Below are 25,100 nucleotides of genomic sequence, written 5' to 3' on the forward strand. Positions count from 1 at the left end.
TTGGGGATCTTGCATTGATTACTTTGCTTGCATGATAGTAGGGTGAAATTATGTTTGTACATGGTTGAGGTAAATATTTGGAGGAATCCTGTTGAGTGCTGATGTTACTGGAGTGAGCATGTATTGGCCTTATTATTGACTCATTGTGTAGGGCCGTGTGTAGGAAGGTGGAGTATTACATGGTGATGCTGGTTGGGCTTCACCATGCAATATTCTCACAGACCCCAAAGATGGTCTTTGGATTCACAAGAACATATCCTTAGCTCAGTCTTGGTAGTGTGGCAAAGAGCAGTCAGGCTTTACTAGAGAAACAGATGTTAAGCATTTCAAGAATGCAAGCATTGACGATAAGTAATTGACATGACTCTATAGAAATCTTACACTAATTTATTAAGTGTAATTTTATCCTAATTTAGACACCAACACGAATATGATCAGATACATATAATCAGAGCTATGGACTTTAGAGGAAAATATAAATTACTGCAGTTAAATACTGCAGCACTTTTGCTTTGTGGTCAATCGGTCATTTGCATGTTGAGTTGCATGGATCCCAAGAAAGGGAAAGGTGAGCAAGCCAAGACAGACAGTTCAATTGTACCTGGCCATTGGTGCAGAATTGTCCTGTTTTTGGTGGTGAACAGAAGCCGCAGGAGAGCTGCTTTTTACCACTTACACAGTGCTGCAGCGGATATGATGCAAAAACACAACTGGGCAGCTGCTGACGTCAGATGAAAGTCTGAGTTCCCTCTAAGTGCAGTGTCCAGGGCAGGGGTCAGGGCCGAACTGGCAACCAACAAGCCTTGGCAACTGTAAAAACAGCAGATGGTTACTTTGACACCTGCTGGTCCCGGAGAGCACGAAAGCTGCCTGAAACTTTGTGGCAGTCAGGACTATAATTCTCATAATGCCCTGGACATCAGAATTTGAGCAATACCTCACAGGGCCTGATGGCCAGCTATTCTTTGGATCCGTAGCTTTGTTTCCCCAGCTTTGTTTCCCCTTGCAGTTTGCAGAGGACGAGTGCTACTAGTCCACGGGAGTCTAAGGGTGTTTCAGGTGCTCACAGGGCTCCCTCTGTCTGGGGTAACCGAGATTTAGTCTAGGACGAGTCTCGATCTGGCAGTTCCAAGAGTAATGCCCAAGGTGCAGAGTATCCTTCTTTAGGTTTGGGCAAGTTGTTTTGTCGCAGACACAGGTATCTTCTTTGGCCTCCTTGATGCAACTTGATTCAGAACTGAGGTTCTGGTGTCAGGGGTTGCCCTTAAATCCTAGATTATGGGGCTTTGGGGGAAGTGGCCAATAGGCTACTTGCCACAGCAGCTAATCCACCCCTGAGGTGACCACTTCCGGGGTGTAGGTAACCTTTTCTATCCAGAACCCGCTATTCCTACCCATTTTAAAAATGGCGGAAGTCTTCCCTAGCTGAGCAGAAAACAGAGTTTACCCACATATAACATCAAAAGGAAAACCGGAGAGATTTAGACAGTGGTTATTTGTAGATTGGGGGAGAGCTTGTACCGTTCACCTGGCTGGGGGTGGGTGGGGGTCTCCAAAATGAATCGGCGGCATCTTTAGAACACAGCTTAGTCATTCCACCCAACTCAAGATTGCATCTTCGTCTTTGCGCTCTGAGACTCTCCTTCTAAATTAAGATGGTGGAATCATATCTGCCAACCAGGTTCTTCTTCCAGGCTACTTTCAGGTTTTTAAGAGCATCTGTGGTTTAGGAATTTCCCGAACAGCTCTTCCAATTATGCTGTTTTTCTGAATGTTACTTGCCAGCTTTTATTGAGTCCTGATATTTGTCTCCCAGTTCTCCCTTTAGGAATTTTTCTTGCTTTTATCTCTGACTCTACTGGTCACTGGCTTTTTTCTCCATCTATAGTGATTCTTCTTAGGCAACAGCATACGGCCTTTCATCAGGGTTAAGACCTCGCAGCTAAAGGAGCAACGGTCGCAACCTGCCTTCGACAGATTGCAAAGCCAAATCCTTTCAGTGTATCCAAAGTAACTGGATCAATTACAAAGTCTCCATGAAACCATTCAGCAGCAGAGAGTTGAGATTATTTATTTGAGGAATGAGAAATTAGCCTAGCCTTGACATAGCAAGATACTTTTGATTTACTACCAGTACTGCCAGGTGCTACTCTTTTTGATGGGAACCCAGAAAAACAAAAGGATTTAGTTGATGGCTTAACCATTTATTTCACCTTCTGGCCATCTTAATTCCAGTCGATAGTTCTAAAGTAGAATATCGCTTACCTCCCCGGATATGCTTTGTTGTGGGCAGTACCACAAGTGACTACTTTCGGTGGCAGCCTGGACCATTTGCAGTTACTCCTCAAATTCCAACAGACATTTGGCAGACCTGATGCTGAATATTTAACAGAAAAGCCTTGTGCCGTATCCAGCAAGGGTCAAAAGAAGTGATACCTTATGTCACTAAATTTAGACGACTTGCAGCAGAAACTCAGTGGGGTGAAACTTGTCAAAACCTTGTTCAGGTGAGGTTTGAAGGATGAAATAAAAAATGAGCTGGTTCATGTACCTCGCCCTACCACACTAAATGAGGCTATTGAAACTACTGTATCTATATTTCATCAAATCAAGGAACAGGAGGAGGAGTAAGAAGACCTTTCAAGTCTTTCTTCCATTTATACCCCTTTCTACTAGAAAGTTGGAAGAGGAAAAGATCAATTTTTCAGCGCTAAAAATACTACCCTCAGCCTAAGAGATGGCCCAATGTTTCAATATCCTTCCACTTCATGGGTTTCCTGAAATCATAATCTTTGATATAGGACATAAATTTATATTCAAATTCTGTAGTGCATTTTGTTCTGCATCAGGAATTTCGCAGACATTCTCCTCCGTCTTTCCTCCTCAAACTAACAGATTGATGAAGCGGACTGATCAGACCTTTCAGCAGTATTTAGGGTGTTTATTCTACTGGGGATAATTAAGGTATACTATTACCCCGTGCAGAGTTTGGTCACAGCGATGTTCATAGTACTACCTTGGCCACTCCTCTTTTTTCCCCGTATGTAGGTATGTCAGCCAAGAATTATGCCAGAGTTTTTTTGGTTTTGTTTAGAGCACCAGTCTCTTTTCCTACAGTATCTGATTTGTTGCAACAGCAAATTGAGGTCGGAGAACAAGTAAACAAAAACTTGCTAATTACTCGGAGAAATATGAATTAAAACTCTGATAAATATAAGCAACATGATCCTAATTACAAGGTTGGAGACTAGGTTTGATTCTAGATTTTTTACCAACCAAGGATGGTTGATTCAAGTTCAGACCTGTCCGTGTTTTTTCCATTTACTATGTGTCTGAAGATAAATCCACTAGTCTTAACTTGCCACCCAACTGTAGAAATACCTTACCTTTCACTTTTCTTAAGTGAAACCAATCTTTCCAGAAGTCTTCCTTAAAAATCTGCCCCTTCCACCTCCTATTGAGCTTTGACAGCATAAATTTGAGGTATCAGATATTGTCGATTCTCACCTTTCCAGAGGGAAGTTGCAGTTCTTGGTGAGCTGAAGGGGGTATCCAGATGGAGATGTAATAGGGTGTATTATATTGTGTTTGTGCAACCTGACCATATAGTGGACTTACCTATCCCCTTAGGACCAGTAGGTTCTGTTTGTCAAACCTCCAGCTAAACACGGAGTAGCTGTGGATCTGAGCAGCACGGCTTACACAAAGGAACAAGTGTAAAGCATTTCAACACTATCCAAACAATTGAAGAAGAAATCAACAAGACACTCAAGAAATCCAACACCAATTTATAAAATTAGACTGTAGTTTTAGACGCCACAACAAAAAAGATCCACCAGAGGGTTACGGAGATACTGAATTTACAAGGTATAATAAATCACAGCATTTCACTCAGCTGTGCTCAAGCATTGGCAAATTCAACAAATTTTACACTTAGACATGTTTTCCCCAAAAAGTTGGGCTAATTGTTTTGCGGTCACTTTAAGCAACCAACTCTGGTAGGGAGCTAGTCAGCGGGATCAGCAAGGTCCTCCGAATCCGTTACCGTCACAGATATAGCAATTTCCAGGAAGTACCAGGCACTTGTTCTCCTTTGCAATGGATTCCTATGGAAGTGGTCCTAATACAAGGGATGAAGAATGCTGATGATGCTCAACGATTGCTGTGGATGCAGTGTAGTCCCCTGGGATCTTCCTGCGGTTACTCATCGGTTCATGAAGGGGCTAAAGTAGTCCCAATCACATGGTCTATGTCCCTCAAAGTCCTCTCTGTGCAGGTATAAGTCCAGTCGCCATTGGGCTACCAGTCTCCTGGTATCGCAGTCCCAGCCAAATCTTCCCCTGGGCAATAACACAGCTACTGAGCGAATACACTGCACTCTGACAACTCCCCTGGGCTCAGCGAACTCTGGTGCAACTTTAAGCATCTGGTCCTGGTGGTGTGAAGATTGTAGACTACCAACTTGCCCCAGCAGGCTTCTCAGCTGTTGGCCCTATGCTGTAAATGGGAGGTCATCCTACTTATCCTTGGAGTCTTCGCTTTTGGTGGGCTCTGAAGACTGCATCACCATGAGCAGGACACAGCAGACACAGTCCCTCTTCTTTGCTAGCCACCAAGTTTACAACAGGTTTCCCCTCTCCTTCCTAGGTGCCAGCTAGTCTGCCTAAACCATGGGGCTACCCCTCTTCCCAGTGGTCCCAAATTGCTCTTCAAACACCGCTTCAGCTTTGAAGCGTGCCTTTTCGGCAAACGCCAGTGTGGCTTCCTTTTAGAAGGGAGTTAACACCTCGCTCCAGTGCAAGCCCACATTGTCTCATTTCCTGAGAGTTGCTAGCACGTCTCCTTAGGAGGTCAGAAAGCTGTCTCCGGTTCAAGCACCTTGGTCGCATCGTTCAGGAGTTTGCACAACTGAGGGGGGTCAGCGTGTAACCCTGTACCCACGAATAGGGCGGCCAAGTCGTTCCTCAGTAAAAACAGATTTGCATTTTTACTGCCAGAACATGTACAATATATGTTCTGCTCGTAATATATGCTGCAACCTGCCTTAGAGCTTGGTAGGCCTCCCATAGGGGTGACTTGCACATATTAGAGAAGGAGGTTTGGCTTTGTCATTAGTTTCAATTGCAAAGGCATATTGGTAGACTCCGTTTACCTGTGGCACAACCAGTGCTGCAGTACTTGTGGTGACTCGCTAACTTGCATGCCCTGGGTACCATATACTAGGGACGGACAGGAAAGTTAGCCTATGCCAATTTGGTACAGCCAATGTAGCATACATGTTTTAGGGTCAAGGCACTGGCACTGAGGTCTGGTTAGCAGGCCTCGGTGCACTCTGAGTAAAATAAAATTCAGCAGTATCAGTCAATATCTTGGGAGTGACCATACAAAAAGAGGCATTTCCTTACAACGATCAGTCCTTGGAACCAACTTCTGCACTTAATGCTTTCATCCAGATTCATGGATTCTATCAAAATCATCCTAATAAGCCTGGGTCTCTGAGAAGAGTATACGGATAGGAAACTGGCTAACTGTATTACCCGCACAACCATTGGTTACCCCAAACCAGCTATAAAAAACTTGGGGAGTCTGGCTGGAAGATACACTTACTATAGACTATCAATCTAAAAAGCTATCAGTAATTTGCTTATCGCTTCTTAAAATGTTAAGGAAAATGATTGAAGTGATTCCTGAGCACCTGAAGGAAACTGATGCAACCCCTTTTAATCTCGCGCTTGGACTACGGCAACTTGCTTGATCTGTGCTCGCCCAAGTATGTAGCAAAGACACTCCAAGTGGTACGGAACGCTGCAGCTAGACTCTCACTAAAAATGCCTAACCGCATATACGCTAAAGAATTACTCAAACTGCTGCATTGGTTCCCTCTCGATGCCAGAGTTAAGTTCAAAGCCCTCTGCATAACACACAGGGCCATCAATAATAAAGGTCCTGCAAAGCTTAGAAAGTTAATATCTAGGTATACCCCGACCAGATACCTCCGGTCTTCCCAACAAGCTCCTCAAGACAGCCAGAGTTAAAAGGGCTAGATAGTGTGGCAGGTCACTTGCCCATCTGGTACCCAAGCTGTGGAATGCCCTCCCACTTGAAATCAGAGCCCTACGAAACGAAACCCCTTTCAGGCAAAAAAATTAAAGAACTGGCTGTTTCCCCGCTAAGTACGCGTAGGCTCATCACTGCACTAACAGAACCTCTCTAGCTCTGGGAAGCCTTTGGGCAACCATGCGCTCTACAAATCCCTTACATTACGTTGCAGTGGAAGCAGCCGATTTTGAGTTCTCAGCCTAGTAATTCCAGCCAGTCCAAGATGGTGTATTTTTCTTCCATGTTGGGACTCTCTCCCAAATCAAGATGGTAGAATTATTTCCTGACAACTCGTTTAATCCTCATGGCTACTTTATGGTGTGTAATCGCATTGATCGTTTAGGAAGGTGCATCACAACGTTTCCTGTTCTCCTAATATTGAGCTTGTTACTTGCCAACCCTTATTGCTTCCTAATTTTTATTCTTCCAGCTCTTCCCTAGGAATTTCCTTTGCTGCTCTCACTCTGCTCTTCATCCTCCTGTTCGTACCTTGCCTAATGGATGTTTTTGTGCTACTAGCTTTTTCTTCCATCTATAGTGCTTCTTTTTTGGGAACACTTACCGACTGTGCACCTTAATCGACCAGTATAGTGACTACTGAAAAATCTTCCTTTTCTTGGGGTCAAGGTCTCGCAGATAAAGGAGTGACTGTGGCAACCTGGCCTTCTCAAGCTAGCTTTAGCTAAAAGAATTGTGGTAGCCCACCTGAGAAAAATAAGGACTATGAACATGGCTCAAGCAGGATAGATACATTAAAATCAGATAAGAAATCAACGTATTATTTGTAACCTCAGTGGAACTGGAGTCACCCTTAGAAATTGAATCTTAAATATTCTAATAGACTGTGTTTGTTTTCTATTAGAGGCATTGCTGTCCTACAGTCAAAGACATTGATAATAATAGTTCTCACAACAATGTTTATTTATTGAAATTTGCTTGCATACTTTACCAAAAAAACGAAGCGACAACTGATTGGAAAATCATAAGCTATATCAACTGTTCTTATATGCTATTAAAATTACTGTTACTATGAATCTAAACAAAATGTTAACGAAAACAATGTATATCCAGGTGAACCGTGCGATCGCAATGCCTGACAATGCACCTTTGTTAAGGCATCAAAGAATTTGCGTCTCTAGGTAAAAACACCTTGTTACAATAGGCCTGCTCATATGGTACACAAACCAATTGCATGAATCTTTAACTATAGCATTGGTCAATAACATTTTACATTCTGTGGTTATTCTTCTTGTTTGCCGTTGACCCTTGATGATGTAGGTCTTCCTGAGAAAAATATTACCCAAGTGGGAAATCAATCAATTCGGGGTTTATAAAGCGCGCTACTCACCCGTGAGGGTCTCAAGGCGCTGATGTCAATACCTTCTTATTAAAAGTATGACATCTCCTCCTGAGCAGTGATTCTGTGGCCCTTTTCCTTTGAAGGTATAACAGTAATGCAGATACGAGTCAGAAAATTAATAGGGTCTAATCTGCTAAGAATTGTTTGCATTATCCCATTAAGCAGCAGCTCTACAAAATTGTGCTGTGATTGTTCCACAAAGGCTTACCAGTCCTACTGAGAAATGCTTTTACAATCCCATTAAAAGCATAGCAGTCTTTGACAAATGGTGCACTGTTTAATAACAAGCATTTGCAATGCAATAGGTCTCGCATTATGAAAGTTTGAGCTATTGGTCTTGTAAATGACAATTTTTTTTATTTATGTGTTGGTTTTGAAAATAGCTAAATTAATAGCTTTTTCATTTACAATGCCAATAGTTATAACTTTCGCAAATGTGACACCTATAGCATTTGTAATGCAACATGTTTTTGTATTTACGTGACTTAGATGTATTGATATTACAAATTACAATGGCTTGTAATTTTTTTAAATAATTAATACTTAAATAAAAGTGATTTTAATTTATAATGGCAATAGCTTAAACTTTTGTAAATAACTTTTGTGAAGATTATGTTCAGTGTATTTTATTGTGACGAAAATCCAAGAACAGAAGTGAAATATTAACATCTTTTTGTGACATTTGTAATAAAGCTTGAAACATTGAGAGAACATATTTGAACCAGTTGTTGTTGAATGGTTGTGCAGATTGATGCTGGGGTGGCGCTGAGGGGTGCTGTGGTGATGCTGAGTGGTGCTGCTGAGTGATACTGGGATGGTGCGGAGTGATGCTGGGGTGGTGGTGCTGCTGGGGTGGTGGTGCTGCTGGGGTGGTGGTGGTGCTGGGGTGGTGGTGGTGCTGGGGTGGTGGTGGTGGTGGTGCTGGGGTGGTGGTGGTGCTGGGGTGGTGGTGGTGCTGAGTGGTGGTGCTGAGTGGTGGTGCATCCTACACCCATGATGGAAAAGGAAATGGAGCATCCAATATGTAGAAGAAAATCGAGCGGAAACCTGAGAAAGAAAGTGACTGTCTCTCCTTGGAAAGAATGAACGCGGGAGATGAGGCGAATAAGTCACAATGTTAGAAGACATAAAACCACCCAGTCACAAGTCAAGTCAAGGGTTGCACTTTCGCGCCAATATTCCAGAATGCACACGAAACACTGCCACCAATATTTCACACAGCGACACCTCATAGCCGCCTGGCATAGAAATCAAATATAAAAGTCTGTTGTCTCTGCGAGGTCACCCGTGGTACAAGCTGCACGCTTACTAGCGCATCGCTTTACAGAGGACCGATGCCGGTACACTTCAAAGCGCCGCCATTTTACAGAGGCTTACCACATCATAGCACCGGGGGCCCATGTAGTGAAGTTCTCCCTCTCCACTCACCGCGCACTACCAGCCGCGCAGTTAGTACAGCAGCCAGGGCGGGCACGCACTGCCTGTAGAAGTTTACTGCAGTGACCGTTGCTAACACAGCACTCCCGGTTCTTAACTGCCTAGCAGATCCCGGGTCGCCTCCATGTTGCGCTGCATCGTAGCCTCCGGCAATGTCCACACTGACCAGTTTGCAGCCTCCTCCGCTCCAACTTCGTGCCTGGGTGCGCACACTTCAAACACCTTTTCTTCCGACGTACATTGCTGTCAGGATCCGCCAATTTAGCATCTGCAAACACCGCTATTTTGCCGATTATTGTGCCTGACCAGTAGAGCTGTCCTAGCATGCAAAACGAAGCACTTTTATTTCAATTAACTGCCAGGAAGGTTATCCCCGACGTTTGATGACAGGGAGCAGCAGGAGGTGTCTTGAACCCTGCTCCGGGGCTGCCTGGGGGGGCAGGTCGCCTGCCCTCGGGGTTGCGCGCGTTCCCTCGGCCTGTGTGAAGTTTAAGAACAATACCACACCCATAACTGTGCAAACACTTCTTACATACATAGGAAATAGCAAATGTACACAGCACATACACAGGCTGCGTTAGAGGCCAACACCAGAGTCCCTGAAACCGGAGCAGACCAGGCCCTCCAGCAAAACTAACCCTAAACATGCCGCACGCTCCACTAAGAACAGCAGGGGACAGCGAGAGTGAGGCGTGGCACGCAAAAGGAACCCTGAATATGCCACACACTCCACTTAGAACAGCGAGAGCGAGGCCTGACACGCAAATCGGATTTCCGGGCGGTAGAAAGGAGAGGCGTGAAACACACGAACTGCCTGGAAGGGACGGAGAACAACGGAGCGGGCTGTGGAGTCTGGACACAGGGAAGTAAGACTAGAGCTTGAGCCGGAGGTGAGAGGGACGGAGGGGGATACAGGGAGGAAGGACGAGAGCTTCAGCCAGAGGTGAGAGGGACAGAGGGGGATACAGGCAATTGTGCAGGTATCAAGAGCAAACAAAATACAAGAGGTAGCAAATGGTACGTTACAAGATGAAAACAAGAGCACGCCTCAAGCTCGACAGCGAAAGCCCAGGCTCCACAGCGAAAGCGAAACTGACACCGCACACACAGCAAGCAGCCAGCAGCGCGCTCCCGCGGTCAAAACTGAGACTGGAAAAGCGCGCGTCCAACTCGTGTCTACATTCCCAGAAACGGATGATAATAGTCGTCGAGCAGACAGCAATCAATGCTTTGCATTGATTGCACGTATAGGCTCGACCTAAAAAAACAAGTAGCTCTACCCTGCTGAGAAAACTATTGCTGTTTGATTATAGGTATAGCAACGCTGCTTACGTGTATTTGTATTCTGCTATTAAAGGTACATTATCTCTGATAGGAGGCTCTGGTAATGGGCCCTTAAACCCACAGTTAGCTTGCTAAGAATGTTAGTACTGACCCTTTATGTTAATTGCAGCTATGTTGAGAAGCCTTTGTATTCTCCTAAAGAAGGTTGTTACTGCGTTCTTTACTTATAGCCCACAACCAAAGATGCATTTTTGTTGGACTATTTTAGGCAGGCAGCCAGCAACTTTATTGGATGGGACATCAAGATGCAAGTATTTCATGGGTTTATCTTTTATCCTAGAGGAATTAACTCTGGAAACTTCACATGAAATGTGAAATTCCCTTAGTTACACCCAGCTCTAGGTATAATAACAGTTCATGTTCAGAAGATGTCATCTAATTTAGTATCAACATCACTTGTTAAAATCTACATTTATTATTCTATTAGCATTTGGAAGATGAGGCAGTATTTATGCATGTGTAACACAGATGTAACATTTGTAATAAACTAACGTATATAAATATTCCCCAATTGTTAGGAATTCAGTACATCAATTAAAAAGGAGCTCACAACAGTGATGTATCTGTTCTCAATATGAAACCTATTTTGTTCCCCCCCCCAAAAAAAATCAAAGGAGTCAGTACAACTGAACTTTTTATACTTTCATACATCTTAACATTTCTTGAGATGTCCATTGTTATACCATTGTTTTCCACCTCTTATTCCTTAATGATAGCTCCCACAGTATTTAATCAAAGGGAGTGAAAGTGGCAGTGCACCCTCAAATGCATCTTGTTAATAAAACTCTCTTGAAAGAGAGATAATCTTTATATAGCAATGCTTTGATGAAATTGAAAGCAATGTCTGGTCCTGACTGAGTCATCCTACTGAAATAGGGTATCTAACACCCAAGACTCTACCGCGTCTCCTACTACCACATCACTCACAGGTTTTAGAAATCATGTCTTCGCTGATGCAAAGCTTTTTGTTCAGTGTGTAAATTTTGATACCAATGAGTTAACATAGAAATAGATTTTTTCAAAGTATAGGCAAAACATAGATGTTATTCTGATGAAAGACCAAGAGACTCTGAGATCCATAGGTATGAATTTGTCACCTTTGACAATCAAGATGGTGCAAATGATGCACTGCAGAGCCCTGATTGGAAAGACTGTTGATGGGCACCAGATCAGAGTTGCCCAAGCTGGTAAAACTTCAGATCAAAATTGTGGTGACTATAGAGGAGGTTCTGGTGGTTGTAGAGGATTTTCCCTTGGAGCCAGAGGATGATGTGGGGAAGACGTTTACACAAGCAGTTGTGACGGCAGTATTGGTGGTAGTCTTTTTGATTGCAGAAGTGAACGATACAGTGGTGGATCTCAGGATTATTATAGTGGCGGACGCAAAACTGGTGGCTATGTTTGCTCTGGAATAACCAGAGGGTTACGAATAGCTTCTTGCTTGCAAGTAACAGTCCTTCCTGACCTGATCATCAGTCTAATGGCCGAATTTAGAAACACTTGTGGAGCCTTGCTGATCATTTAGTATACCTGCAAACTTTCACTGTCTGGGCTTGTCCATTTGAAAATGCTTTGTCCTGTATTTTGCTCTTCATGAACTTTTCTATTTAAACATGGCCCATGTTGTGCACTTCTCGATGTTAATTTTGCTGCTCTCTGGATGCTAAGGAAGCTAAGACGTCCTCCCCACATGAATAGTCCTCCCCACATGAATAGTCCTCCCCATATGAATAGTCCTCCCCATATGAATAGTCCTCCCCACATGAATAGTCCTCCCCACATGAATAGTCAACATCACATTGGTAGCATACTTTGAGCATTTTGCAAGGTGTGTACAAGGGCAAGCTTCCTTGCTAAAACTAAAGAGAATGGTTTGTTAAAGCTTTTATTTTTGACAGAATTGCTCTGAGGTGCTTCAAAGTGCATCTGAAATGTTTTATTGCCATTTGTTTGCTGGAAGAAAAATGTATATCATGAATGTGTTAAGTAGGGAGGGTTTCAGGATCCTATTTTACTTTGGCTTCATGAAGTCTATTAACAATAGGGTATGTGCAGACCTTTTGCAGAAAGCAAATAAACATAGGAAACTATCTTAAACCAAATAAAGCTCTGGAGCAGATGCATTACGTGTCAGGGCTATATTTCACCACTGACCAGTGTCCTTCAAAAGCAGCCTGGAACCGCCTCAGTCATTTGTTAGTAGTACATGACACATGTTAGTCTGTGCACCAGTCCAGCAGGCTAATCAAATTTCTGAGGCATATGGCAATCTGAGATTTCCTTAGTGGACATTGCTTCTGGAAGTCTGTTGGTGTTTGGTTAGTGGGTAATGGTAGTAGTCTCTTATGTATCCGGAATGGGAATGTAATGAGCACTCCTAGCTTAAGAACAACATGACACAGTTTGGCATTTTTTTCATACTACAAACCCTTGCTTGGTGTACCTTATGTGAGATGAGATGTTATTTCTGAAAATCCTCACTCCATTCTTGAATTTTCAGCTACGACTGACACCTAATAGTGATATTGTCAATAAAAGTTCAGCAACACTTTTGCCAGTTATTTAAGGCAATGCAGCCCTGAAAGAAAGAGGCCTGCTGAGAAATGTTGTTACTGTCTCTTTTCTGAGAAGTACTCATTCTGATGAATGCTTCTTCCTGCAAATTCCACACCTTTTACATATCCCAAATGTCAGACTGAATCCAGCAACCTTTTCAAAGCTCTCCACGCTAGTAGGTGACGCTGGTTTCATTTTAGGCAGGAAACAACGCTATCATGTCACAAGAGTCCTAAAGCGCCCCACCAGTGCCCTGACATCTTTTTTCCATGCCATTGAGGTGAATAAGAAGTTTCAACAGTCCTCGGGGCAAACTTTGTTTTGCCGAATTCAAATCCAAATTTAACCATGTAACCCTCCTGGACAGACTACCACTACGTAAAAAAAAAAAACACCGCTCTTAAACCTACATCAAGCCCTCCGCATAGGAATTTGAGCATGGAGCAAGGTCACAGAGGAGCACCTCCAATCCACCCTCAACTATGTTCCCTCTCCCCCCACGACCAACGTCCACTCTGAAGCCAACGTACTACACAGATGGATCACCAACTGTGCAGACAAGCTCGCCCCCCACCCCCCTCCATAACTCCAACAGACAATGTCCCTTGAAATCTACTTGCTAGCGACCTCCGAGAATCCAGACGCACCTGCAGACGTCTCAAAGTATGGAGAAATAACAAAATCCCAGAATCTCGGACCACCTACAAGAACGCCATGACAGAATACCACCAATGCATCCGATCCACCAGACAGACCTTCATCCAGAACAAAATCCTCGCCGACTCGAAGAACCTCTACAACCTCATTCAGGATTTCACAAAACCTCTAAGCGAAGCCGCAGACATCACACCTTCCCAGGACCTCTGGAACAAACTCTGCTCCTACTTCCATCTCAAGATCAAGTCCCTCTACTACAACTTCTACGAAAAGACACCAAAACCACACCTACCCCCAACAACGCTAGCCAGCCTACCATCTTCACCTGGACCCCGGTCACCACCGAAAACACCGCCACAACCATGAAGAGCATCCACCCCGGAGGCCACAGAACCCTGCCCCCCACTCATCTTCCACAGAGCCGCCGCCATAGCACCCGAGCTACAACACATAATCAACGCCACCTTCGAATCCGGCACTTTACTCGACGACCGGAAACGTGCAGAAGTCAAGTCCCTCCTCAAGAAGCCCCCTGCAGATCCTACGGACCACAAACTATAGACCCATCTCTCTCCTCCCCTTCGTGGCCACAGTCACCGAGAAGATCGTCAACACTCAGCTCACGAACTTCATCGAAGCCAACTCCATCTTCGACTTTTCCTAATACAGATTCCGCAGCAACCACAGCACCGAGGTTGTGACATCCGCACCATCCTCGACCAGGGCCACACGGTTGCCCTCATCCTTCTAGACCTCTCTTCAGCCTTCGTCACCGTCTCCCACTGCACTCTCACCTTCAGACTCCACACCACCAGCATACAGGGGACTGCTCTCGACTGGATCCGCTCTTTCCTCCCCGGCCAAATCCAAAGAATCAGACGTCCGCCTTTCCTCTCCAAGCCAACAGAGATCAACTGCGGAGTACCCCAATGATCATCACTCAGCCCCACACTCTTCACCATCTACATGGCCACTCTTTCTGCCATCGTCCGACAGCATGGACTCCGCATAGTATCCTAAGCCGACAACACCCAGCTCATCCTCTCCCTCACGAAGCAACCGGACAACACCAGACTCCGCTTCCAGGAAGGAATGAAAGATGTTGCATCCTGGATGAGCATCCGCTGTCTGAAGCTGCACTCGGAAAAGCCAGAAGTCCTCATCCTCGGACCCACCCCCTCAGCATGGGACAATACCTTGTGGCCCGCCTCCCTCGGCAACCACCCACCTACTCCCACAGACCACACACGGAACCTCGATATCATACCTGACTCCTCCCTCACCATGACCGACAGATCAACGCAATCTCCTCCACGTGCTTCAACACCCTTCGTAAGACCCTCAAGTGTGTGTCCCCCCCCCCGATTCCAGAAAGACGTCACCCACGCACTCCTAAAAAGCAGATTGGTATATGGAAACGCCCCCTACACCGAAATCAACCAATCCCTGCTCCGAAAACTCCAGACCATCCAGAACACCGTTGCCAGACTCCTCCTCGGAGTCCCACGACATGAACACACCACCCACCAACTACAAGACCTTAACTGGCTACCCGTCGACAAGAGAGAAACCTTTAAGCTACTCATGCATACCTACAAATCACTCCACAGCACCGGACCCCAATACCTCAACGGAAGAGTCTTCTTCCACATACCCAAAAGAAACCTCCGCTCTGCCGACCCACCCGCTCTGCGGATGCGCTTGGTTTTGGCGAGAAGAGCCTACTCCTACAATGAGGCAAAGACCTGGAACGAGCTCCTACTCAACATCAGATGTGTCCCCCTCCCCCCCCCCATACCTCCCGTCACGCTGCACACTTTCAGGAAGAGCCTCAAGACCTGGCTCTTTGGCTGAACCGGAGCTGCACCCTCCCTCTCTCCCCTCCCCTAACACCGTGAGACCCTCGCGGGTGATTAGGGCACTTCACAAATCCCTGATTAATTCATGTGCAGTTAGTTGCTATAAACACAGGCTTAGCTGCACTAAGTGACACAAGTAGGAGCTTCACTCTCCAACCAGTTTAGTGCCCCAAAACTCATCTCTTACTATGCGGTGATAAAGAAGATGATTTAGACCCTGCACGTACAACTTCCCTCTGTTTACACAAAGGCAAACATATTGACTGAGGCATTGCACTCTGCTGCCCACGCTGCAGAACCCTTGTTACCTTTTAACGAGGCTCTGACACAGTCCATTCTGGCACTGTGGGAGAAATCCACCTCTTCTACTGCTAGAAGTAGGGTTGTGGTGAGAAGATGCAGACTGGCTCCTGGTGACCCAATCTTTTTGTCTTCAGTGTTACCCGAGAGCCTTGTCGTGCAAACATCCTACTCTTCCAAACTCTACAGGAGCATTCCCTACCACTTCTTCTTACAGAGAGTCAAAGAAAATGAGCAGTTTGCAAAGAAGGGGGTGTTATATGCTAGAAGGTCAGCAAGTTCCTTGACGGAACTAAGGAAGCCTCACACAACTGATGAGCTGGATGACATGTCTCATTCAGCCTACTTGGGATGTTGTTTAAATCATCGGCTTCCTGCTCCTACGTCAGGCTGGCGCTGCAATGCCTGACTGGTAACAACAGGTGTCACTCTTTTACGGAGATCTTTTGTTCCTTGCCGTGATATGTAGAAATGTGTGAGGCTAGAAAAAGTGAGGTAGTGAGCAAAAAGTGAGTTATTTTAAAAAAAGTTGGATAGTCCACGAGGTAATCTTTATTCATGTGGCTAACCACTTTGTTAAAAAGTGCAGAGAGGGGTATTGAGGACCAGAGTAACCATTAGTGTGGCCTCATTTCAACCCTCCAACTTGGTCAACATGTTTCATGCCCAAAGGGGCAATTCTTCAGGACCGGAAAGTGCTCATATACTCGTTGGGTGCCCAAAAAAATGAGCTACAGGATGTTAGTAATACAACCTGATAGGTCTAGGTCTATAGCGGGCGAGGAGTCCTGCATCACCGTCAGACCAAGGCGAGCCCACTGGCAGTCTGCACGGCTAGTTCCTGTGGGGACTGCGCTAAGGACCTAACCCTTAGCGGCGAGGAGACTGCGCCGGTACAACCTACCCCCACACAAACGGCGTGTCAATGCACGCGGAACAGCCAATTAGCTGTTCAATATGCCACTAGAAAGAAGGACCCCTGACATTAATGAATGTTAAGTTGTGTGTTCATCGCCACCTATCCATGCTACCACAAAACCAAGTCACACCAGTCTCCTCATTTCAATGCGAGTATGTTGCAAATATAATTCACTGCAACGCGTTAAATTGCATTTTACCAGCCTGGCTACATAGCCATCATGCAACATCCTGGAAATAATTTTTTATGCTGCCACCCTTCATTGGGGCTTTCCAAACCAATATAACGTCACTACCTGCAGTTCGCGCGGTCAAAGGATCTTCCAACCAAAGCAAACAAGTCGGCCTTGAGCGCGCCTTGGAGGGCAGGAGCGTGACGCCGTGAGCGTGCACGTTGGCGTTCCCTGCGGCTCGCGCGTTCACAGACCGGTGTCTGCTCGTGCACCGGTCTGTACCACTTGGGGAGGCAACACAGCGACAATAAGGCTCGCTAGCGGTAGCGCTTCGCGCTGCAACGCCAGGCGAGCCCTAAACAATGGCCACACAGCCGGGAAGCAGGTCATTGTGTCCTGTAAGGACTAGGTGGCTCGAGCCATGGGAACATCTATATCCCTTTGTGGCCATGCTTAGCAGAGAAACTAGATTCTGCCAGGACGTGCCATACTCTCTTATGGACCCACCCCTTAAATGACTCGCATCTCTTCGGAGCAAAACCGGACTGCTTTCAAGAGGTTTAAAGAGAGCAAGGCTACTGCCTGATCACTCTGCAAAAAAATCAGCAGAGATTACTGCCAGTTCAAAACGCTTTGTGATTTCTACAGAACGTTCTCCTTTTGAGGCAGACAACACATTAAACCCTCTCAGGAACAGCAAGCCCACCCGCTGTATAGGCAATACCAGGGACATGGCAAGGACAGAAGTTGTACCCTACTTTTCACTCCCCTCTACATCATACTGATCCTCAGCTACCGCATGGAAGCAGCCTTAGATCCCTCTTGTTAGAAAAGATGATGGCAGTTGGACGATGGGTATCCTCCTTTCCACAGACCTGGAGGGACCACACTGAAGACAGATGAATCTTAAAAATTTTGGAAAGGTTGTTTGCCCTGCACTTTCAACAGACCCCCACACCAATTCCCCCTTCTTCTCCTGTCTTTCCAGCTGACCACCTTTGGATCCTTCAACAGGAAGTAGAGTTCTTAATTTCAAGCAAAGGTGTCAGTGGAGATGTCGGAGCAGACACTGGGCCAGGGATGGTACTCCTGTGGTTCCTGTCCTAGACCGCAGGTTCTGACTTGGTTCCTCAAGAAGAAGGTCAGAATGCTGTCCCTGGCTCAGTTACTACTTGCGCAGGAAGTGGAGGACTGGATGCCTATTTCCACTTGTTACTCCTGCAGACTCACAGAAAGTATATCTGCTCCACCGTCAGATCGGCACAATATCTGTTTGCGGTCCTTCTGATTGGTCTAACTTCCACTCCACGGGTCTCCACAAAGGTGATGGTGGTGGTTGCTCAGACGATCCGGGATCTCAGCGTTCCTTTAGTTTTGAAGACTAGCTTCTCAAAGCCAGAACTCAAGAGATGGTGTTGCACCATCTGCAGGTCACAACAGTTAAGCTGTTTGACTTGAATTTTCCATCAGCAAGCCCAAACTTCACCTGCTGCTCTCTCACGCATCCTGTTCATAGGAACAGTACTGGATACCACTTGGAGTCGAGCCTTAGCCACTTCACAGAGGGTTCAGGACATTGTTGTAGAACGGGGCTCAGGTTCCAGTCCTGCTGGTCTTACACCTCCTAGGCCTGCTAGCTTCCTGCATGCTACTAGTCACTCATGCATGGTCACTCATGCATGCTGGCACATGATCCCTCCAATGCTCCTCCTCAAGCAGTGTAGGGATCTTCTGTGTTGCATCATGATCTCTAGGTATGGTACACAACAGCGGACTTGATGTGGTAGAGCATAGAAGGCAATCTGGTGCAAGGAACGCCATTCCTCCCCCAACTGCAGTGGGTACAGCGATAACTGATGCTTCCACATTAGGGTGGGGAGGAATTGGAGATCAGAGGTCTAGGCCTCCAGAGGAGCAGATGCTGCATATCATTCTCCTGGAGCTCAGGGCAATTCAGCTGGTGTTCAAAGCCTCCCTGCTGTCCCTTCACAGCCAGTGTGTCTAAATCTTGACAGACAACACAACTGTGATGTAGTACATAAACAAGTAGGTAGGGGGTTGTAAAGTAGCAGGTTCTCTATTGGAAAGGTTTTAAGCGCTGGACCTGTGTACGAGAACATCACATCTGGTTGTTAGCCAACCACCTAGCCCAAGTGCTATATGTTTGAGAGGACATTCTCAGTCTGTGTCATATTGACTCCCACAAATTTAGGCTTCACCCAGAGGAAGTGCAGTACACCTTTAGCCTTTAGGGCACTCCTGTGGTGGAGTTTTTTCACTTGCGACAAAGGTCACTCCCTTAAGTTCTGTGCCTGCCAGTATCTGCTGCAGGGAGAATTGGGGGTTGTGTTTCAGTTGAGGTGGAACTTTGAGCTTCACTGTGTGTTTCCTTCCATTCCCTGGATTCCTTGGGTCCTGAGGAAGATTTGCTTCTTCCTGTCCCAGGTCATCTTGATAGCCACATAATAGCCAAAAAGAGTGTGGTCTGCAGTCCTAATGCATCTCTCCCTGTGTCCCCACGCCATGTCCCTCACAGGGTAGATCATCTCTGGCGGTCAGAAGTACAAGTTTAGCATTACAACCTCCAGAGGCTCAAGCTTCAGGCCTAGAAAATGAGCGGCGTAATCTGAATGTTTTTTCCTTCCCTCCTAAAGTGGTGGAAGTTATCTTATGTGCCTATAGTCTCTCCACGAAAACTGTATATTTGAGAAGATGGAGTAGGTTTTGCGAGTGGTGTATGGATAGCTCAGGAGACTCTTGTAGCTGCTTAACTGATATCCTGTGTTGCAACCAGGGTGTGCAGCGGGCACAGTTAGGCGCTTTTTCCCAGCATTGTCGCCCTCCCTGAACAATCGTCCTTCTTCGTGGCCAATTTTCTTGAGGTTCCTGAAGGCCCGCACCAACAAGTTTCCACCTTCCCCCTCATCTGACAAAAGAGGAAGACTGGCTTCATAGCTTAGTCCCCAAATAAGTGGTCAGCTTCTAATTTGACAGAACCAAGAAATTCACAGTTGGTACCAGTTTTTCATCGGCTACATAAGCAAGATGAAGGGCAAGGCAGTCCGCAAGAGGAGGCTGTTAAGGTGGATCATCTTGTGCATGAGGATATGCTATTTCTTGGCTCACAAGGAGCATTTGGAAAGCATCAGGGCCCAGTCCACCAGAGTGAAATCTTCTACCTAGGCCCTGGCAAGGCGAGTCCCGGTTGCAAAGATCTGCAAAGCAGCAACTTGGTCTTCACTTCACATTTTTGCAAAGCATTACTGCTTGGACTTAAAGGTGTAGATGGAAGGTCACTTTGCACGCTCTGTCCAACAGGACTTCTTAATTTAACCAGCCATTGGCCCTCCTTCTGGTTGGGTGCTGCCAGTGGAATCTATTTAAAAGGTGAGCAATCTGCAGGTGGAAGTATCCTTCGGAAGAAAAAGTTACTTACTTTTGGTTGATTCTCTTTTACCTGCGGATTCTTCACTGATCCGCCCTCCTACCCATTTTCATGTCTGGTTACTTAATTGACAATGTTGATAAGGTACCAATTCTATCAACATTACGGGGCCTTGCTAAGCTGATGCCGTTCTAATCTTGTTCACCTCAAAGGCACGTAAAAAATTGAGAGAAAACTGACCTCAGGGCTCAGGTTGAGCGCTCTATGGCTCCAGTGACCTGATGTCATCGTTTTTGATTCCCAAATGAAGACACCACCACATGAAGGTATGGAGTGCTAGTCAAAAGTTTCAAGATTCAGTCTAACATCTGGTATATTTAAAAGGCGAGTAATCTGCAAATACAGTGTATCCATGATTACCACAGGTAAGTAACTTTTTCTTCTGTTCAATTAAGACTAACTATCAGGTTTAGAAGTACTGGTATTGCACCCATAAGTATACTTGATGAACTTTGAAGTACAGCTTAGTTCCCCGTTAAAACTTAATATCAAGCTGCTGAGAAATGCAATAGCTACCTCCTCCGGATAGCTGTGATCATGGCAATTCAGGAACATAAACATAGACGCAGGAGGTGCCATCATCCTTTGAACTTTTGACACTCATGTTAAATTATCTATGTAGCTCGTCATTCAGTTTTCTAACTCACTTGTCTGTGTATATTGGCCCTACATGTGCAAATGGCTTAAATTACTTATGCATGGTATTTGCAAACGGTGACCTTGCTCTGCTAAATCCATTCACCCACGCTCCAAGATCACTCCGAGATAGCATAATATTGAACTTGACTAAATCTAATGACCATGGCATGGAATGGGGTTTGAGGAAGGGGACGTCCTGCCGTGTTTTAAACTCACAAGGTTGTCCATATTGGCAAACATTGTTCCAACCTTTCCTATCCTAGGAACGGTCCGAGGTTTACTCCTTTAGAAAATAAGAAAGCATCCCTTTCGAAGGAAGCCTCAACGACCACCTAAAATTAACGTTGTGTATGGGTAGGGAATTCTTCAGGGAATATTTTACTTTCCCGGTGGATTTATAAAAACAACCAAAGAGGAAAATTGCATATACAAGTTCATCATTATAAAAAAGACACACCAATTCTGTCTCAGTGGTTTCTTTCTTAACTGGTGCCTATGTTGCCCTTCACGTTTCACTTACGCTGATCACCGGTGTAATCTGAGCCAGGCATTAGGTCCACTAATAAACATATATCTGCTGCTTGGAGTAAAATATACCAAATGCAGAATATTTGGTGAATAGCAGGGCTAGTGCTTTCATTTCGATGTATTTTTTGTGCATTCACAGATGAATGTAGTTAGTTTTATAAAGAATCTTTGCTAGATGCCGGAGTAATTTGATTTAGTTTGATTTATGTATTTGTAGAGCGCAACTATCACTCCGAATAGAGCTTCCTGGCGCTATACGGAAATAAGCAAAGAGTGTCAGACAGACATGTGCTGCATTCTGTTCTTCACTTTGATCTTTGGGTCCACTGACGTATCTCAATTTATACAAGCCTTCAAGTCTGTCCTGAATTTGGTTTCTGATTCTATCATCTGCAACTGTGTAGGCATGAGGTTCCATGCTCTGGTGGCCAAGACTGCCAAGGATTTTCCTCCTTTGGTTTTGTATCTAAAGGTAGAGCGTTTTTGTGGATTTGCTAAGGAGGATCTAAGTGTCCTAGCAGTGATGTATGGGGTAAACCTGGCTGCTAAGTATTTGTATCCTGAATCTCTAAAGGCTCTAAAAGTGATTAGCTGATAGAATTACTTTTTGAATAGGCAGCCAGTGAAGGGATTTAAGGTCTGCGGAGGCAGAAGATCGGCGGGATAGTTTCAACACCAGGTGGGCCGCTCCATGTTGTACAACCTGTAGCTTTTTTAGTACTTGTTTGTTCACTCCTGCAAACAGGCTATTACAGTAGTCTAATCTAGACAGGATAAGTGCTACTGCCACTGTCTTCCTTGCAGAGTAGGGAATGCAGTCAAAATACTTTTAAAGAGTTTTGATAAGATTGAAGCACATCCCAGCCTCTTTGAGGGCTTGTGGCCAAAAGAAGAGAGAGGCATCACATTTTACCCCGAAATTCTTAACTACTTCTACTGTTCTGGTGCAGAGCAGGCTTGTCTTCTGACCACCATTGAGTCTGATTGAAGGGATTTTCCTTGCCTAGTATCATTCTCTGGCTTATCCATATTGTATTTTAGATGGTTGAGTCTCATCCAGCGGATGACCTCAGTTAGACATTGCTTGAACTTAAGATCTGCTTCATTGAAGTCTTTTTCTAAGACCAAGATCAGTTGTGTATCATCTGCATTGAAGGTTGCTTCAGTGTTGAATGAGGATATTAACAAGATTAGCAGGGTCATGTAAATGTTAAACAAAAGCGGGCTAAGAGTAGGGGCCTGTAGAACGCCCTATGTGATGGGGTGTTCAGTTGAAAGAAATTATTCTAAGGCCACTGTTTGTCTGCGGTTGGTAATAAAACATTTTATCGAGGCTAAGGTGGTATGATATACGACTCAGTTTTTCCTTTTGGATACAAGAATATCTTGGGAAATGGTATCAAATGCGGTTGTCAAATCTAATAAGATCAGCACTGCATTTTTTCCTTTATCTAAGGTTAATTTCAATGTATCCACAATTTCCAATAGTGCAGATTCTGTAGAGTGCTTTGGACTTCAACCGGATTGGCGGGGGTGCAATAGCCTGGCTTCCTCAAGGAAATTGGTGAGCTGTTTATTAACCATTCTTTTTGCGATTTTGCCCTAGAATGGGTAATGGCGAAATGGGGCGAAGGTTAGAGAGCGTGAAAGGATCCATGACCTGTGTTTTTTGGGGTGGTTTGAAAACTGCCAGTTTCCATTCTGCAGGGACTGTCCCTGTAGCCAAGGAAAAATGTATTCTGTTGTTGATTACTGGGTTGACAGTATCTATGATCTTATGACAGCAGCAGGAGGACATGCATCAATGGGAGTTTCCGATTTCCAAGAAGCAATAGCGTGACGTAACTGATTCAGTGAGAGCCTATCATGAAACTGGAGGGACGGTCCTATGTAGGTGAGATCAGGCTCCAAATCTTGAAAATGTGTGTTTAGAGTGCTAAATTCTTTTTTATAGTTGAGGATTTTTTTGTTAGAAGAAAACTGAAATCTGATCACATAACATCTGTGGGGGAGGAAATACAGGCTAGATGCTCTTCAAAAGCCCACCCTCAACTACAGCCCTGACCAATAATTGCGATTTCCCAAAGAGTCTTACAGCTTGTGTTGCATGTGGAGCTAGAAAACCTTCCAAAATGGAAACAAAGCTGAGAGCCTGCTTTTGAGGAGGTAAACTAAACATGTAACATAGAGTAAGAACTAATTAAATTAACATCCGTTCTGAATAAAAAAACGAAGGGTGTAAAAATAGACCTAATAATACGATAATCCTTGGTTATTATCGCAGTGCTTCCACGTATTTCTCATCATTCCTCTAACTTTATTTTAATCGCCTGCCATCTCCATCTGACTAGTTATCATATGTATTAAAAGTGTGCTTGAAGACTTTGATTGAAGCAGAAATGTCCGGTTGTTAAGGTAGTGCTCTTTGGTGGTTTAATTAAACTGAGATGAAAGTTGAAAAGTAAGAAATCCAATACATTTCTTAAGCAAAACATGCATAACGTAATGTAACACAGGGTTTGATTGAAGGATATATTGTTGAAGTTAGGTATTGAATTAATACATTTTCGCAGTTATCTAAACAGGTGAAGTTGGCCACTCTGCATGTTTCATAAAAGTAATGTTTTATTGTACACATGTCTTTCAGGTTTTAGACCATTGCTTGAAGTGTTCAGTGTAATGCATGGACCAAAGGAAGAATGTGTGAAAGCGCTGAAGAAGGGCCACCTCCTGGCCATCTCACCTGGGGGAGTACGAGAGGCAATTTTTAGCGATGAAAGCTACATCCTCTTATGGGGCAGTCGTAAAGGCTTTGCCCAGGTGGCTATAGATGCAAAAGTGGTGAGTTTCTGGCAGTAGATATTCTGAAGGTTATAATTGCCATATTTATTCCAACGATTGTGTGACAACAATAACATTTGCGTAGTTTAGTAATTAAGATGTTAAATAATAAAAATTTAAGGCAAAATACAATTTATATTTCATCATAATGGTTAGTATAACTTGTTGGGATAACCTAAAATAGCATATTGTCACATCACGGTGCAGGAGCTGTATTATATTACCATGTTTTACATTTTCTCCCGTCAGGATCTTGCCTTTCTGACATTGCTCGTTTCCTTCTCACTCATCATCCGAGTTTATACTTTTTCATTTCCCTGACCAACTACCTAATTCTGGTGGTTACCAGGCAATTATTACCTGTTATATTTCAGGAGTTTTGACCTGTAAAATGTGCCTCTCTTGTGTGGATTTATCTCTTCCGGTTATTACTGGGGGCTGGAAACTCCAACAAAAATAGAATTGTGACCTCTGCACAAATAGGTGTTTGTGCAAGTAACACCGGTTTGTAGGCCGCTCATAAAGAGGGCCGTCATGTTTAGAAATAAAATGTTCTCTGTAATTATTAATAGGTGGGTTCCAAGAGCAGCACATAATAGATGAGGTCTAAATTCAGGGTAAATAAGGCATACATGTTTTCAAAACAAGCTTTATAATGTTTGGTATCATTGTCATTCACAAGGGCACTGTAAAATGTGGCATTTGCTACAAAACTATGAAATGACTAACTTGACCTGGGAAAGAGGGAAGTAAATTCTCTACAGCACGCCACTCTCCTGCCTGAGGACATTTGACCTATTTGTTTAAATCTGTGTTTATTCACAACAAAAAAATGCGATCTTTCCTGCTAATGAGTTCCTCAAACTATTTTAGCTCCTGTGATAGAGTGAGCAGAAAGTGATGTTTTTATACCCATTGAAGCATATGCTCAGATAAGTTCATTG

The 25,100-nt window shown here is 44.5% G+C and overlaps 1 protein-coding gene across 5 annotated transcripts in view; it reads left to right on the forward strand.

Moving 5' to 3' along the window:
* TMEM68 (transmembrane protein 68) overlaps positions 1-25,100 on the forward strand; it is a 128,916-nt gene that overhangs the window by 43,893 nt on the left and 59,923 nt on the right. For all 5 annotated transcript variants that reach the window (XM_078687297.1, XM_078687298.1, XM_078687299.1 and 2 more), the window contains one exon: positions 23,963-24,156. In XM_078687297.1, coding sequence (XP_078543423.1) covers positions 23,963-24,156 — 194 coding nt within the window. The remainder of the gene's footprint in view (positions 1-23,962; positions 24,157-25,100) is intronic.

The sequence above is a fragment of the Lissotriton helveticus genome, chromosome 4_1, assembly GCF_964261635.1.
Source record: "Lissotriton helveticus chromosome 4_1, aLisHel1.1, whole genome shotgun sequence".
Taxonomy (NCBI): domain Eukaryota; kingdom Metazoa; phylum Chordata; class Amphibia; order Caudata; family Salamandridae; genus Lissotriton; species Lissotriton helveticus.